The sequence below is a fragment of the Squalius cephalus genome (genome assembly GCF_949319135.1).
Source record: "Squalius cephalus genome assembly, chromosome: 7".
Lineage (NCBI taxonomy): Eukaryota > Metazoa > Chordata > Actinopteri > Cypriniformes > Leuciscidae > Squalius > Squalius cephalus.
In genome coordinates this window covers 16,649,241-16,665,910 of record NC_137128.1, presented here as the reverse complement: position 1 = coordinate 16,665,910, position 16,670 = coordinate 16,649,241, and the positions used below count along the sequence as shown (strand labels likewise).

General features: G+C 37.9%; 1 protein-coding gene across 1 annotated transcript in view; it reads right to left on the bottom strand.

The window, feature by feature from the left end:
* Window positions 1-16,670, bottom strand: part of tmtopsa (teleost multiple tissue opsin a) — a 97,786-nt gene that overhangs the window by 70,546 nt on the left and 10,570 nt on the right. Inside the window, exon 2 of the mRNA XM_079877347.1 lies at window positions 12,341-12,669. Within this exon, the coding sequence (XP_079733473.1) occupies window positions 12,341-12,669 (329 nt within the window). The remainder of the gene's footprint in view (window positions 1-12,340; window positions 12,670-16,670) is intronic.

Here is a 16,670-nt window from a genome sequence, read left to right as displayed (position 1 = left end):
CCTCTTCCCCACCCCCACCGCTCCCCTCAAAGCATTCCGCTGATTCCTCTAATCCGCTCCAGGTTTTCCCGCTCGCTCCGCAGCATCACTCACAGTATAGGAAGGTATGCTATACCTTTTACACGTTAAAAGGTAGGATAAGACAGTGGTTGAATCTGCGAAATTTGTCCTTTTTTTTTCTTTTTTTTTTTGTATTTATGTCGGTAATGTTTTGCTCTTGGTCTTCTACTAGTGCTAACAACTTGTACAACATATCCACGTTCTTAGAATTAGCTGCTTGTCTAATCAAATTATTGTACTCTCGATCAGATCTAATACAAATAACAAAATTTTCTGTTGTTGGCACACTTTGTAGACAAGGTAAATTGGGTAAACCAAGCCCTGGGTATTTTTGAGAAAATGAAAGCTCAGACGGGCGAATCTAGAAATATTCCCCTTATGTCGGCATAAGGGGAAAGGTCACCTCCCCTTTCTCTTCTATGCCTTGGCCGCCCATGAGAAAATGAGCTGCGCGAGCGCGATATTGGTTTTTCCTTGAGAGACATCATGGCTTACAAACGAGCGAAGCATGGAAGTTGCTCAGTGTTTGGATGTACAAATGAACACAAAAGTATTTTTTTAGTTCCTTCATCCGAGCCTCTGAAGTGGGTTATGTGAATTTCTGATGTGTAATTGTTCAAGTTCAGACAGATAATCTTTCTCTCAAAGTCGTTCAATACTGTTTTATGCATCAGTACATCAAGTCAGTGACTAAACGATCAACTTCACGTCGTTTCTCTTAGAATGAAAATAATCTTACTTAAACTGTGATTAATATATATATACAGAAAGCAATCAAAGAACAATCCCTTTCCAATCGCCAATCCCTGTCAATCACACAGCGGGAGTTTATCTGGACACTTGCCAAAACCCGTTATGAAATCAATGACGCTGTTACACTGCACAACGAAGCTCTTACTGTACTTACCTCATGTTTGCATTAGTGAAAGCATTAGTGAGAGTGCAGAAACTATTGCAATGATAAGATCTTCATTCACGCGATCAACAGGCTGTCATCTGCTCAATGCTCATCACTGCAACCTTTTCTGTGATGGGAATAGATCTAAATACCTAAAAACTTCTCACGATTCGTTAATCTCGATATCTGTAATAGTAAAAACGTATAATAGATGTAATAGTAAAAGTATTCGAGAGAGTTCCACATGTAATGCTAGCTATTTCATATGCAAGCATGTCAGCCAATCACAGCAGTGGGCGTTTACACTGAAGTCTCACAGCCAATCACAGCAGTGGGCGTTTACACTGAAGTCTCACAGCAGCCAATCACAGCAGTGGGCGTTTATACTGGAGTCTCACAGCCAATCACAGCAGTGGGCGTTTACACTGAAGTCTCACAGCCAATCACAGCAGTGGGCGTTTACACTGAAGTCTCACAGCCAATCACAGCAGTGGGTGTTTACACTGAAGTCTCACAGCCAATCACAGCAGTGGGCGTTTACACTGAAGTCTCACAGCAGCCAATCACAGCAGTGGGCGTTTATACTGGAGTCTCACAGCCAATCACAGCAGTGGGCGTTTACACTGAAGTCTCACAGCCAATCACAGCAGTGGGCGTTTACACTGAAGTCTCACAGCCAATCACAGCAGTGGGCGTTTACACTGAAGTCTCACAGCCAATCACAACAGTGGGTGTTTACACTGAAGTCTCACAGCCAATCACAGCAGTGGGCGTTTACACTGAAGTCTCACACAGACACGCCCCTTCAAACAAGAGCGTTCAAATCAGAGGCTAAAATCAGGCTAGGAAATATGCCTTTTATTTCTAAATTATAACAACTTTTAATCTAAAAAACATACTAACATTATAAGGGCACCCCAGGAAACATTCTAAAATAATAAAATAATCCATGCAATGGGACCTTTAAGATCTTTTAGGACATGGTACCAAATAGAAAGGTTTTGCCGTAAAAGGAAAAGGTAAATACCAAAATGTAAAACGGTAAATAGTTTCTGTTATTATCACCAATGTGTAATTGTGAATCATAAAAAAATAGGTTATCAAGATCTTTCAGGACATGGTACCAAATAAAAAAGTGTTGCTGTAAATGGAACAGGTAAATATAAAAATGTAAAACATCAAATAGTTTATGTTATTATCAGCAATGTGTAATTGTGATGTTCTATCAAAATATCTACAATAAAGTCTAAAATGTATTTGAGTGTGTGCTGTCTTCTCTTTTAATTGTATATTTTGTAATAACTGGATAATTTCTGTTAACAAGCAACCACCCCCTTAGTGCCCCTTTTTTTGGTTTAGGCCACTGCCCCTCAAAATGTCTGTGCACGGCCCTGGTCCTACTCATGAACATGAACACCACCTGGACTTATACTAATGTTGGGCCTTTCTGTTGGGGACATTGAAATTCAAAACTCAGTTTTCTCAGATCACATGTTTATTATCAGTTCTGTTACTACTCCATGTGTCATCAGGAGTGTTAGTCCTCCAGTTTCTCAGGTTCAAAATGTAAACACGGATACTTTTGAGAAGTTTAAGACCGTATTTTCTGAATCTGACATTACTGGTACTCTTGAGGACTCCTATGCTGATTTAGATGTGAATGTTTCTTATAATATCTTAAAATCTGCATGCTCATCTATCCTAAACTCAATAGCCCCATTAAGGGTTAAGAGTTGTAAAACCAAATAAGAACCTTGGTTAAACAAGGACACATGAGACAAGCATGTAGGAGAGCTGAGCAAATGTGGAAGAAGAATAAGTTACAGGTAGAATCTCTGGATACTAGCTAAAATTAACTATTTCATTTCATTTAATTTCAAGGTAGTGAGAATTCAAAAATCATGTTTAATATGATCAATTCAGTACTTAATCTTTCTGTCACTTATCCTGCTCTTCCTGCTATGGCTTGTAATGATTTGTTAATTTTTTTGGTTCAGAAAACTAAGGATATCAGGGTGCAGATTGTGCCCGATTCATATGACCCTTTGGTTGCTCGTTTTACGTCTGTGGTCATCAATCAGTTCACTCTTTCACTTCAGTCTTTAGCTGAGATAATTGGTCAGCTGAAATCTACAAATTGCTGTTGTGATATTGTTCCATCATTAAAGAGTTTGCTGACGTTAGTTAATAAAAGTCTCACATCAGGAGTAGCTCCAACGAGTTTTAAATATGCTATTGTACAGCCCCCCTTGAAAAGATTTGGATCCAAGTGTTTCATCAAATTATCATCCTATCTCAAAAGTCCCATTTTTATCTAAAGTCTTAGAAAAGGTTGCATTAAACGAAGTGTCATTTTCTAGATTTCTAGACCTGCTTTTAGCCTCTTAACATCCTTTTTACCACACCGTGTTATCCTCTTTTTAAAATTTGCACCCTGTTGACTTAAATGGGGCAAGTTTTAAACCTGCTTTTAGCCTCTTAACATCCTTGATGTGTCATTACAAGTGCCCAGCCATGTGAGTGATTCCTTTAGAGTGAACGTGGGTGAATCTGACTGCAGTAGATGTGAAAGATATGAATAAAAATAATGTTTATTCAGCCAGCGCACATACCTGTATTTACACCCTGTTTTCGGTTGAAGTCCACAGTAGTCGATTGTCGAGTTCGGGCGCATGATCGTACGTACTGAACCTATGCGCGTGAACTCAACAATCGACTAGTGTGGACTTCAACCGAAAACAGGATGTAAATACAGGTATGTGCGCTGGCTGAATAAACATCATTTTTATTCATATATTTCACATCTACTGCAGTCAGATTCACTCGTGTTCACTCTGAAGGAATCACTCACATGGCTGGGCACTTGTAATGACACATCAAGGATGTTAAGAGGCTAAAAGCAGGTTTAAAACTTGCCCCATTTAAGTGCAAATTTTAAAAAGAGGATAACATGGTGTAGGCAACACCGATTTTTGTTCTCTGTACTGACAGCACTCCAAATTTACAAAAAAAATGAGCTCAATGTTAAAATTGACCGGAGTTCTCCTTTAAGATATACCTTCTTACGTGCGACATTACCAGGTGCTGTCCGTGGCGATGGTGCTGAATTGTTTGATATCGATGGCTCGAGAATCAATTATTCTCTCGTGCAGGGGCTGTTTCACTGCATTATGTGAGAAAGCGGTGCTCTTTATAAAAGAAGCACTTTAGAAATCGATGAAATTGCATTTATTAGGACTCATGGGATATTACAAAAAAAGAATCCAAACTATAATAGCCTATAATAGCCTAGCCTACATATTTTAAAATTGTATCATTGCTGCCATGATAACCATTTCAAATTTTTACATGCTTTCTTCTCTTTCCCATTTTTGTTCGCTGAAGTGGAGCTGCGATGAAATGCTGTTCTTGTAAATACTTTCCAGCATTTCAGTAGTAAAAGTGTACATCTTACGTACATTGCTCGGCAGTGATCAAAAAGGGTTTAAACAGTGGATTTTGAATCTCTTCTTGTAAACTCAGAGATGTGGATTCAGACGGCAATTAAATCACCACACGACCTGTTTGTCAAAAAACAGTAGGTACTAATTCGGCCAGGGATTTTTACACGGGTTGGGTGAGAAAAAACACTGATTTTATGGATTCGGACGGCACTAAAATCACCAAATTACCCCTGTAAATGTTTAAAATACGAGCCCATGAGAAACAATTAGCGTCCGAATAGGACTTAACTGACAGTAGCCTATGCTTTCACTGGCCTTTAAAAGCGCTCTTTAATTAAATTAATAATATAATATATTTAATAATATAATTAAAAATCTAACAACAATCAGTGTAATGACTATTTTATTCTGTGCATGAAAACACTTGAATTAGCCTAATTGAACAATGTCTGGGTGTATTAAAACTTCTGAATTATATTCGTATAGACCTGCAACAGTGATAAGGTAAATCTAAGAGTGGTCCAGACCAACCTTCCGAACGTATGACTTACAGAAGGTATACTTAACTAAGAACGTTTTGGGAAACACGTATTATCGATAAGGTACAGCTTAAGGTGTAACTTAAGAATGACATAGCGTTAAGAAGGTTTCGGGAAACGCAGCCCATGACATTCTATTCCTCGCCTAGAAAAGACTGTGGGTATTTGGGGTATGGCTCTTGAATGGTTTAAATATTTTCTCTTTAATAGGACCTTCTCAGTTAACACAGGTCAACTTTACTCCAAATCTGCTTCATTGATTTGTGGTGTTCTGCAAGGCTCTATTATTGGTCCAATTCTGTTTTCACTTTATATGTTACCTTTAGGTTCTATTTATCAAAGGCATGAAGTATCTTTTCACTGTTATGCTGATAACACTCATGTGTAACTGTTTGAAAACAGGACAGGAGGTCAAATGAGCCATTACTAAACTGTTTATATGAAGTTAAATTAAGGATGTCAATGATTTATTTATGTATTAGTATTTTTTTTAATGAAAGCAAAACTGAGATCATCTGGTTCGGGACCTCTGTTTCCCAAAATCTTTCTGATATAGGAAATGTAGCTCCCCTCTGCAAATCAGTGGTTAAGAATCTTGGGGTACAGTTTGTTGATCTGCCTACCGTGGGTCTGAAGAACTCTCCTCGTGTGTCTGCAATTTACATAATGATGCATTTAAAATTTAATGACCAAACGTATCATTTCAAAAGTTCACAATGCTGTTGCAGATTAAATACAATGTGGATAACATTGAATAAATATATTTTGTCAAGTTAGATACTGATAATTATTCACTTAAACCCCTTTATTTAAACGTCGGACTTCCACTCCCGCCATATTTGTTGGGTTTTTTTAACACTTTTTATTTGAGTTTGCAGTTCTAATAAAATCCTCATCCAATGTGCACTGGCTTGTGGGCAATATTAGCCGTTAGAGTGTGCACAGATCTGCACTTCAGATTCTAACCAGAAAAAATAGCCCGTTCGTGTCTCTTTGGCATACTCATTTCAACAAACTACGATTTGACACACACTAATTTTAATTTCGAATACTATTTAGGACGGGTAGTATGCGAATTGGGACGCAGCAAGAGTTTAGTTCTACACTCTAAAAACTGCTGGGTTAAAAAATAACCCAACCTTAACCACACCGCTGGGTCACTATTGGACAGAACACGCGCTGGGTTGGTTTGACCCAAGTGCTGGGTTTTACCATTTAACCCATATTTCTGGGTCATTCATTTGACCCAACTAGTGGGTGGAATTTACCCTCTTGCTGGGTTAAGTCCTACTTATATGCTGGGTTATTTTTGTCTCATTGCCTTTATAAAATTAGTAACAAATACTTGTTATATTACGAATATAAAATAATTATTGTCTCTGTAATACAATAAACCAGAGAGGCCACTGTAAATTTGATTTAAATCTCGTTTAATTGTTTAAAAAAACAAAACATTTTTAATACATGTCTTTAATATTTTTTTGTATACAATTATACAATGTATACTTCTAAGGTAATAAAAACATAACGTTCATTAAGTAAGGTCTTTATACACCACTGAAAACATAGTTATATATGATATTGCATTTCTGTCAACAGATCCTCGTAAATGTTACACAATGCACCTTTAAAAGTCATTAAGCAACCCATTTGAACTTATACGTTTACGATTTCATTTATTAAGATGTGTTGATTTATTAAGAACAGCCACAAACATTTCAAATGCGACTAAATATCACGTGGGCCTGAAACAACTGTAGTCCTCAAATTTTACAGAGGAAGACTCTTTTCCATTAATTTGATACAAGACATGCTGGAGAAACTCCCAGGCGGGGAAACACTGCTTTGTGTATTTAACATCAAAAACAAAAAAAATAGCTTTGAAACAAAGATGAACAGCCTTCAGCAAAGACTCGGTCTCGATGGCGTGGCCTGGAACAATGGCAAAGGTCTGACATGTCCCCCTCGTGTCATCCTTGAGGCACAGAATATGCAGCAATGCTCCAGTCATCTCATTTTGTGAATATTCAAACATGTTGGTCCCCACCTGTTGATTACACACAATCACTTAGAGTGTTGCAATATAACTACAGTAACATGCAAGTTAAGCTTTTTTTTGTGGAAGTATCAAAAAAATGTTATTGCAAACATTACCAAATATGACTAAATGTGGCAAACAAACAAAATGTCTATTTAAATTCATTATTTGCAAACTGAATTATAGTAATAAAAGAGTACTTTGGACTAATATTGTCAACATTTAGGCAATAAAAGTCAAAATATTACTGTAATGTTGATAGTGTCTTTCTTTAACACTAAAACTCACAAACCAACAAAGCTGCTCGTTGACTGGCAGCGCTGATGATCGCCACGCTTAGATAATGTTACACAATAAAATGAAAGATGACATGCATGGTAGGGTATCATGTAAGTCTACATTTTTAAAGTTTTAAATATTGACGATCATTCTTAATAATTTTCTTCTCAGAACTGGCGCCTGTCCATTGACAATCCAGGCGGAAATTCCTTACACTAGGCTATACTAATCAGATCACAATGTGACGGCGCGTATCGTGATGTTATTCCTCAGTTAGCTACTAATTTTTTTCTGAACGATCCCGACAGACATTACAGAAGACACACGCAGGAGGAGACTATGCTGGAACTTACCCCAGTCGCTTCTTCTGACGAGTATTTCTACAATATACCAGCAGACTTTCCACACGCAACTCACTAGCTAGCTACAATAGCCTCGAGACTAATTTCCCGCAATTTTACGTGCGGCTCTCTCTCTTTCTCTTCTGTGAGGGACTAAAAATATACCGCGCTTGTATGGATTTCATTCAAAACGCTTTCCTCACTTTTAAATACACAACGTCCACAATGAATACGATAATTACGTGATGAATTTACAATTTAAACTGCATATTTTAAAAAGGCTGCTGATATAGGCCTAGCTGGTTTACAATTAAGGATTTAACAATGCGGAATTTTGTCAAAAAATCTAACCGGCTAACTTAGCTGTGGCTATTTAGGTTTCACAGAATAAATACATTACCCCCTCACACTTCCATATCAAAGACTGTATGTTGAACAATGAAATTAGCTTGCAGTTACCACAACTTTTTAAAAATATAGGTAAATAAACATTATTAACTTACCATAAAACACTGCCTGCTCCCGTGTGGCGTGCTCCTCGAGTCTGAAGTGAAGATCCAGAAAGTTCCGCAAAGAATAAACCAGTTGCTGGGTCAAAATAACCCAACCAACTGTTTATTTGTGAATAACCCCCTTACAACTCATTTGACCCAGCATGAGCAACCCAATAATGTGTTTACAGTACCCCAAACAACCCAATATTTTGACCCAGCACAATCAACCCAACAATGTGTTTACAGAAACGACCCAGCATTTTTTTGAGTGTAGGTCTAATTAAACACATCTGAACCAGTTAATCAATGTCTTCTGGATTACTAGAAACTTCCAAGCAATTCTGCTAAAGTCTGCAGGAACATGGCGCTTGAGGAGCAGGATTGGATATCCCTGGAGCATGCCCTTGTCAACAGGTATTCAATAGGTATAAGGTGTAAAAGTTAAGATTGTAAAAGACCACAGAGCATGTCAAATATTTCACTTTGTAAACTATTTAAAATTAGAAAGCCAACTGTAGGAGTCAACTTATCTGGTCATTGGACAAACTTGCCCACACTTGTATACACATCATAGAAAGAAATGTCATTGTGAGGCCGGGGGATGAGACGTTAATGTTTTTGATTAAAGATTACAAGGGCACATGTAAAATAAATAATACAAATAATAATAATTTATAATAAATACTGCAATATTCCATAAAAAGGACGATAAATTTTGCTTTCATGGGGATTTTAAGAAGTGTATACTGTACGCCACTCTTTCCAGTTGTTTTTTTCAGGGTTTTTTTAAACATACACTGCGAATGTTTCAAGCATGGTGAACATAAGTAAGCTTGTCACATAATCATGACAATCAATGGGTACATACAAGCAAAAGCAACTGCAGTCAAAACAGAAATAAAAATCAGAACTGGACAGATATAGTTTGTAGTTTAAATAGTCTAAAAATCTTATTTGAACATGATAGCCACCAGAGGGCACTCCTCCCTGGTCTTTTGCCATTCCATCATGAACTACATTTCCCATAAACCTTTGCCTGGACTCATTATCATGAGATTACATCCACCTGTGTGTCATTAGCTGTTGATCTGAGTGCGCTCTCTTGTTTCTCTTGTCATGGTTTATGGTTTATGGTTTATGGTCTTGAACCCATTTCCCTGTTTCCTGGACTCGGTCATGATTTGCCTTGAAATTAAGCCTGTTACATGAATCATGAGTTTGGACTTCCCCAACAAATCTGCATTTGGATCTTCAGAGCAGTTTGTGACAATCACTGATTTAGAGCTTGTATTTAATTTGCCTGTTAGAAGCAGAAATACATAGCTGAGAGTTCTTCCATCTGCTTAAACATACATTCTGTTAAGATATAAAATGCTATAAGATATATAAAACTGAAGAGAAGCCACATTTGCCCCGCAAGAAGAAGGAAAGAGAGAAACCACACAGTTTGTCTACTTGGGTTTCCAAGCAAACACATCAACAGCAGCCAGCTGAGCTCTCTAATCAAAGTACGTAATGTATTTTCACATATCTCTCACACATCTAACACAGCGTTCTGAGTGCATTCAACAATTCCTGTGAACTTAACATAAACAGCTAGCACATACAAGCAAAACAAGTTGCATGCAAACTTATATATAATACTCAACCAACTCCAAAGAACTAATAACAAGATTTTCCCTGGGTTTGGCAAATAGTCTCATTTTGTGACTATGAAATATGTCATTCAGAGCATATATTCCTAAAGGTAACAGCAGTCCTGAGCTCATAACATATCTTCAGAACTTCCACTTCCAACTTTTTACATAATTAATTATTCATCTGTGAAAAGCCAGAGAAAGGACTAGTCATCTAATTTAAAGCAGATTAATTGATTTTACTCTCACTGCATCATACAGTCGAAAGAAGATCGCTTTATTAAATCGGGAATTCAACACCATTAGCTAGTTTGATTTATTAGTGTGCTCTCTGCAACAAGGGAGGACACTGCAGTATTTGTCTAGAGAGTCCAGATGTATGTAAATTAGCAAAATAAATAGATAAAATACACAAGGAGTGCTATATTTGCCTATAGAGGCAGGAATCTTGAGCTATTATTCATGCATGTGCTTTGCGAAGTCAGACTGTCTTCATCTGTGAAACAACGACACTAGCAATAATGATGCAATGGTAAAGTGGATGCTAATACCGTAGCAACAGAAGCTTTCACTAAACTGGACAGGCCACTTAAAAGATTCTACAAAGTGACAACTATTGAGTGTAGAAAAAGAACCAGAGAAAGACAGAGAGACTGAACAAAAGATATTGTGAGCTTTTCCAGTTGGATAAGTAAACTTGTGGGATGGCTTGAAAACAAATTTATATCCAAAGTAAATACACCAGAACATAAAAGATTAAAAAAAAATTCTGTCACAGTCAGGCTGACCCAATGTTCTTAGAAACACACAACTTATTTCACAAGTTCACATTCATGAGTTATCTTGCTCTAAATTCCAACCGACCGTCTCATTGAAAATTATTTGTTTCCTAGGAGGCAACTTATTCCAAATATCTCCTCATACTTCCCTCCCATACAACTGTGTCTGTCTGCACATGAGTCTCCTTATCTTCAAGATGTCGAAATTGTTGGGTGATGGTTGTAATGTTGTTAAAAAACAGTACAGGCTAAGTAAAAATGTCTGTAAAATAATAAGACAAACACAATCAAATCTTTCTGCACTTCTTGGTTTATTGCAGTGGTTCTCAACTCCGGTCCCGGTGACCCATCGCTCTATTCAGTTCTAACAAGGTGTTGATCCAAATCAGGTGTGTTAAATAAAGACATACAAAATCCAAAGAGTGTTGGGTCCCCAGGACCGGAGTTGAGAACTACTGGTTTATTGTAAAGTGAAGAATTTTCATCTGGGATTTCCACTTGGGTGTCTATGATTTCGTTGTGACATTCGTTTTTTCGACCATCTAAATCAGGGTCCATTCCTGCTGTTGGAAGACAAGCTTCCTGAAGAGTTCATCTTCAACCTTCTCCAACACACCTGTCTGGAAGCTTCTAATAGGTCCTGTCTCAATACCCACACTTGAGGTCTTGGCCACTTGAGAGCGCATGCAAGCATCAGGAAGTAAATGCGCAAGACTGTCTCAGGTCTAAAAAATGCCAAAGCTCAGTTCTCTTAAAGGGATTGTTCAGAGTAAAAAACAACCTAGGTCATGGTGCAAAGGACCTTAGGTTGATTTTACTCCGAACCAACCCTTTAATGCACTCTAAATCCACGCTTCATGTTTGCTGAAAAAGGTGACTGCATTAAGTTATAATAAGTTGCTTCACTACTTTTACCAGCAGTTAAAATTCATCTGTCACATTATTACCCTTCCCTCTGTGGGCCAGTGGTCGGTACGCACACAATTTGCATATAATTTCTCACCTCCCTTCAGAGTGCTTTTCATTCCAGTGAAATCATAAATAAATGCAACCAAATTAGATTATGTGTATATATATATATATATATATATATATATATATATGGTAGAAAGTAGTTTTGGTATATATATATATATATATATATATATATATATATATATATATATATATATATATATATATGGTAGAAAGTAGTTTTAGTGGGTATCCACTATAAATTTAGGTTGGGCAACAATTTTCCAAGTAAACTGAAACCATGAAAAACTTTTATATGAAGAACAGAACAGAAAGATATTTCATCTTCCCATCTGCTGCATCTCTCAAAATGTTTTCATTTGGAATTTCAAACTGGCCCACCTTTACGAAATTGGTTGCGAGACATGCAACAACTAAAGCCATTTGCACCATTTTTTTTTTTTTAATCTATTTTGGAGACATTGTTGAATACTGATGCAAAAAAGAATCCAAAGCTATTCAACCACTGAGATATGTCATATGGACCACTTTTATGGTGCTTTTATGGTGTTATTGTTATGATGTTGTGTTTTTCATAGCTTCATTGATGCAAAAAAAGATGTTGAAAAAGAAGATTTTGGGGTGAACTTTTCCTTTAGGGATCTTGGCTGGCATCCAGAACTAGAAAGTTGTTGAGATCCCCTACCAGAATTGTGCCCTTGCACGAGGAACATAGCCCCAGGTGGACTGTAAGCGGCTGCTAAATGACAAACAACCTAACCTTAATCAAATACTGAAATGCTAAGGACAAATGCAAAAAGGCTTAGCAGAAAAAATGATTTCAGAAAACCAATGACAGTGGATAATGTTTCACTCACCTGTTTAATGGCATGCAGCAGCTTACCATAGCAGAAAATAATGACCAGGAAGGGGATAATCAGGCAAAAAATAAAGAGGCAGATGATATAAGAAATGTTATTAGCTGTCTTGGTTGTCCAGTCTACAGAGCAGGTGGTTCCAGGGCCTTCTGGGCCATAGCGGCTCCAACCAAACAGAGGGGGCAGAGTCCAGATTAAAGAGTAAACCCAGGACATCACCACCCCACAGGCCACCTTCCTGTAGTTGGTGGCATCAGCTTCTGTGGAGCCCATCATTGTGCAGTAGCGTTCATATGATAGCACGGCCAGGGAGATAAGCGACACAATGCCTGCAGAAAAAAAATATAAAGATATTTCAATAATGTTATAATTTGATTTAGGTTTAAATAGTCGAATGTGACATTCCATTACCGACAGACTGCTGCACATTAAGTTCAATTTTGAGTATTTTTCAGCAGGCATATAAGACATTCAGAAGAGCAGAACTCATGTCTTACTATTAATTCAAGACTGTACAATTGTAGGTGAAAGCAATCCACAAGCCAGTTCTTAAAGCTGAAGTGTGTAATTTTTGTGACACTTTATGAATTACAAAACTGCAAAAATAATAATAAGTTTTCCCAAGCCCTCTCCATGTTTTCTGTCTTCCACTGGTGTTTTGAGAGCACCACAGAGCACAAGCATTAACTTGTCAAGGGAATCAAAGATTCAAATTTACCTAAGTGGACTGAAGTAGTGTTGTAATTTTAACCATGTAACTGGCCTGACAAAAGTCTTGGGAGTAACTGCACCACTTTGATCATTTTCCCCCATTAACCAGATTAATGAATATGAAAGTGCACATAACTAATACGTTTTGTAAAGCTTCAAGCTATTGTTCATGAGATGTTTGAGCTTCTGTTTACCTTATTTGTCGAGCTCTATGTATGTTGATCAGTTTTTATTTGTGAATAAAAGTCTACATTAACCGTGTTTATAATATAAAACAATCATGTCTCTTCAGAAGACTCAGATTAAAATACTTGATTCATGGATTACTTTACAGTGTCTTTATGTACTTTTTTATAGTGATGTGACGGTTGATAATGGGGCTCCGGTGCTCTGACGCAGTTTTCGAAGCACTTTTGTATCACACACTGTACTGATGCTTGTATCGAAATGACAATAGGCTTGTTCGACTTCATGCAGCTCTGCGCAGACCGATCGGCGGCTGACTTAAACAGTGCATGCCGGTTAGAAATTTTATCCGACTTGATACAGCACTGACACCACGTGACGTGATGTATACCATCGAAGTACCGCGAGAGCGATTCGAGAGTAGCCGAAGAACTCAGCCAGCGCAGCTTCTCAAGAGCGGCTGCACTGGGCTGCACGAGGGCTGATGACGACACAGCTGTACCACGATTGGCCGGATTCACCGCATGACAACGATCACGTGTGTTTCGTGTTTATTCGAACACCTTTAGTTCCTCTAAAGCTCTCAAATCAGTTTTTTATAACAGTAAACACTCTTTTCATGTCGTTGCGATGTTATATTGTGTCATGTTTATCAAATTAAAACTGATTAAAAAACGTAGACTCCAGATAGTAGCTTATGTTTAACTTTATTCTTGTTCAAACAGACGCTGTATGAAGCAGTAGGCTACATAAAGTATTGAATGAAAATGTCTCTGAAACATCTATTATTTGGCAAATATTGCATTTATTTCACTTCAGCTGTGGTAAAGTATGCAAACACCACGTGAGCGGTCACCACGGGAACCAGAAAGTGTCCGACTTCACGTCTCCGTTTGCAGCTCCTCCACGCCTGCACGCGGCTACTCTCGCCGATCGGGTGCATCCAGCCGCAGCCGATGTCGAACACACCTAATGCCACATGATTGATGACGTTTGAAGCTTCGAACGTCATGCAGTATCGGAAGGTCGGCACAGCTGGTTTGAAAAAAAATGGAGCTTCGGGAGAATCGCGACCTCATCTGATGCATAAAAAGGGAAATGATTATCGAGGAGGCATTATTTAAATTATTTAATACTACACTTCCCTATAACATAATTTATATTTTCTTAAAACAGAACACCCAAGATATTTTTTCAATTACAATTAGCCTACTATAATTATGATCACATAGCCTACATGTATATTTTATATTATTGATCAATATTTGAATCCATTGACCAGGCTACACATGACACAAGTTGTGGTCTCATTGGCACAAATTAATTTAGATGAGATGAGATTAGTTAGAACTGTATGTCCACACATGTATGTCACGGACTTCCGAAGCTTTGGTCACGTGCTTTTTCTGCTCTGCGGTGATTTGTTAGACCAGATTTCACTAATGCACAATGTGTTAAAAGCTTTGAGTAGCCTAATTAACCTTTTTTCCCGCACAATTTGATGAAAGCCTTCAGAAAACCACAGTTTCCCATCACTAATTTTTGAAGCTTGAAAATGTTGTTTGAGTGGACTTTCAATGGATGTGTTAGCCAGGTGCAAACAGACAGATGGTGATCAGGAATAAAGTTCAAATGCAGTTTAATAACAGTCCAACAGGTAATACATGCACAAACGCTGATGCAAACAAGACCAGACAAACACTGAGTGTAGGTGAGTAACTTAAATACACATGGTAATAACCTAAATGACGAACAGCTGTGATGATGATTAGTGTCCATGGGAACTGATGAGTGACGGGAAACTCAAACGAAGGAACAAGTGACTAATGGAAACAAACTACAAACGCATCTGAATAAGTGTAACAGTATGGAACAAAATGATTAGAGAGATTAGAAAATAATCTTTAATATTACTAGAAAATATAAGAAAATATAGCCTGGCAAGCCAGACCTACATCAAGATGTTAGGTCTGGCAACTCACCATAGACACGGCTCAATCCGAGGGGCGGGATAAACAGCTGTCTTTCAAATTCCCTCTGCACGCAATAGGACAGCGCTTCAACCAACCAGAGCGTTTTCCTAACAGCGGAGCTAACGTTAGATGATAGATTCAACTTTTGAATCTGGCCGGCAAAATTACGAACACATCTTCCTTTTTTTAAGAATGACTTAAGTGCCGTTCTTTGCTCTTTTCTCAAAGAAAAACTTAACTCCAAGTCCTCCAGAGTCGCGGCCAAAGCCGATTCGAAAGACTGTTCTCCAGCAGCAGCAGCTCTTTGTTTTCAAGTAACGTTAGCAGGGAACCGTCGCAACTCTGTCGTCATTATGTTAAGCCCGCTAGGGTGCGTCTAGATTTCTAGGCTAAAGAAAATATACAATATGTTAGAAATAATTTTTGCTTGTGGTCTAAGAGGAAGTCTTATGCAGGGATGGATTATGGCGATGATGTGCCCTGGGCACGGATGTCTCAAAGGCCCCCTTTACCAAATTTTTCGACAGCAGTATTGCACCTGTATGCCCCATCATACAGGATTAACAATGACAGAAATACACGGGGAGAGAATGCACACAATATTCTGTACTTTCATACCACAAATTGGTTTATTTATATCTCAACAATATCTATCAACATACTGTACAACATACTCTATCAAAAAGCTTCTGACCTCTCCAAATCATATCACAGGAGAAAATTCCATGAATAATTTACATTTACATTTCTACATTTAGCAGACATGCGCTTAGCAGTTCATGTGTATAACTGTCGTTCACCACAGGCATTTAGCTTAGAACCAAAAGGTTGGTTTAACTTTACCTTAGCTGAGGGGTATCTTTCTCGATTTCATCAACAAAATCCAGTTCCCTTACAAGATTGCATTCAATGGCCATTAAAGACAGTGAATTGAGATGTCCTTGACACATTTTGCTTCTTAGTTGTTTTTTTTTACTCTTGCCATGAGAGAAAATGAACGTTCTCCTTCACAGTTGCTGACTGGCAGGGTGAGGAAAAGCTTTAGGGCAACATTCACATTGGGGAAAACCGAAGGCAGTCCATAATCAATAATTGTTTTCAGCATTTTTGATGGCTCCATTGAAATGAAAGATCTGAACTGAATCAGCTCATCAGCAAAACAGCTGCTCAAAGTCATGAGGGTAAGCAGCAGAAAGGTTATGGGCTCCTGTAATAATGTTGTTGTCAGATTCTGAGTCTGGCACGAATGGAACACCAAAGAGACTATTCATGTGTTTATAAGCATCCATTCTGTGATCAAGGCAGTTGACAAGATTGTCAATGGTAGCATTAAATGTGTCCACTTGATAATTACGGCTTTCACTAAGGCCTGCATCACCATCTGTGGTCTCAAAAGTTTTTCTTTTCTTGATGCGTTGTACTTCATGCTTATAAGACTGACATACACCTGTCACACTTAA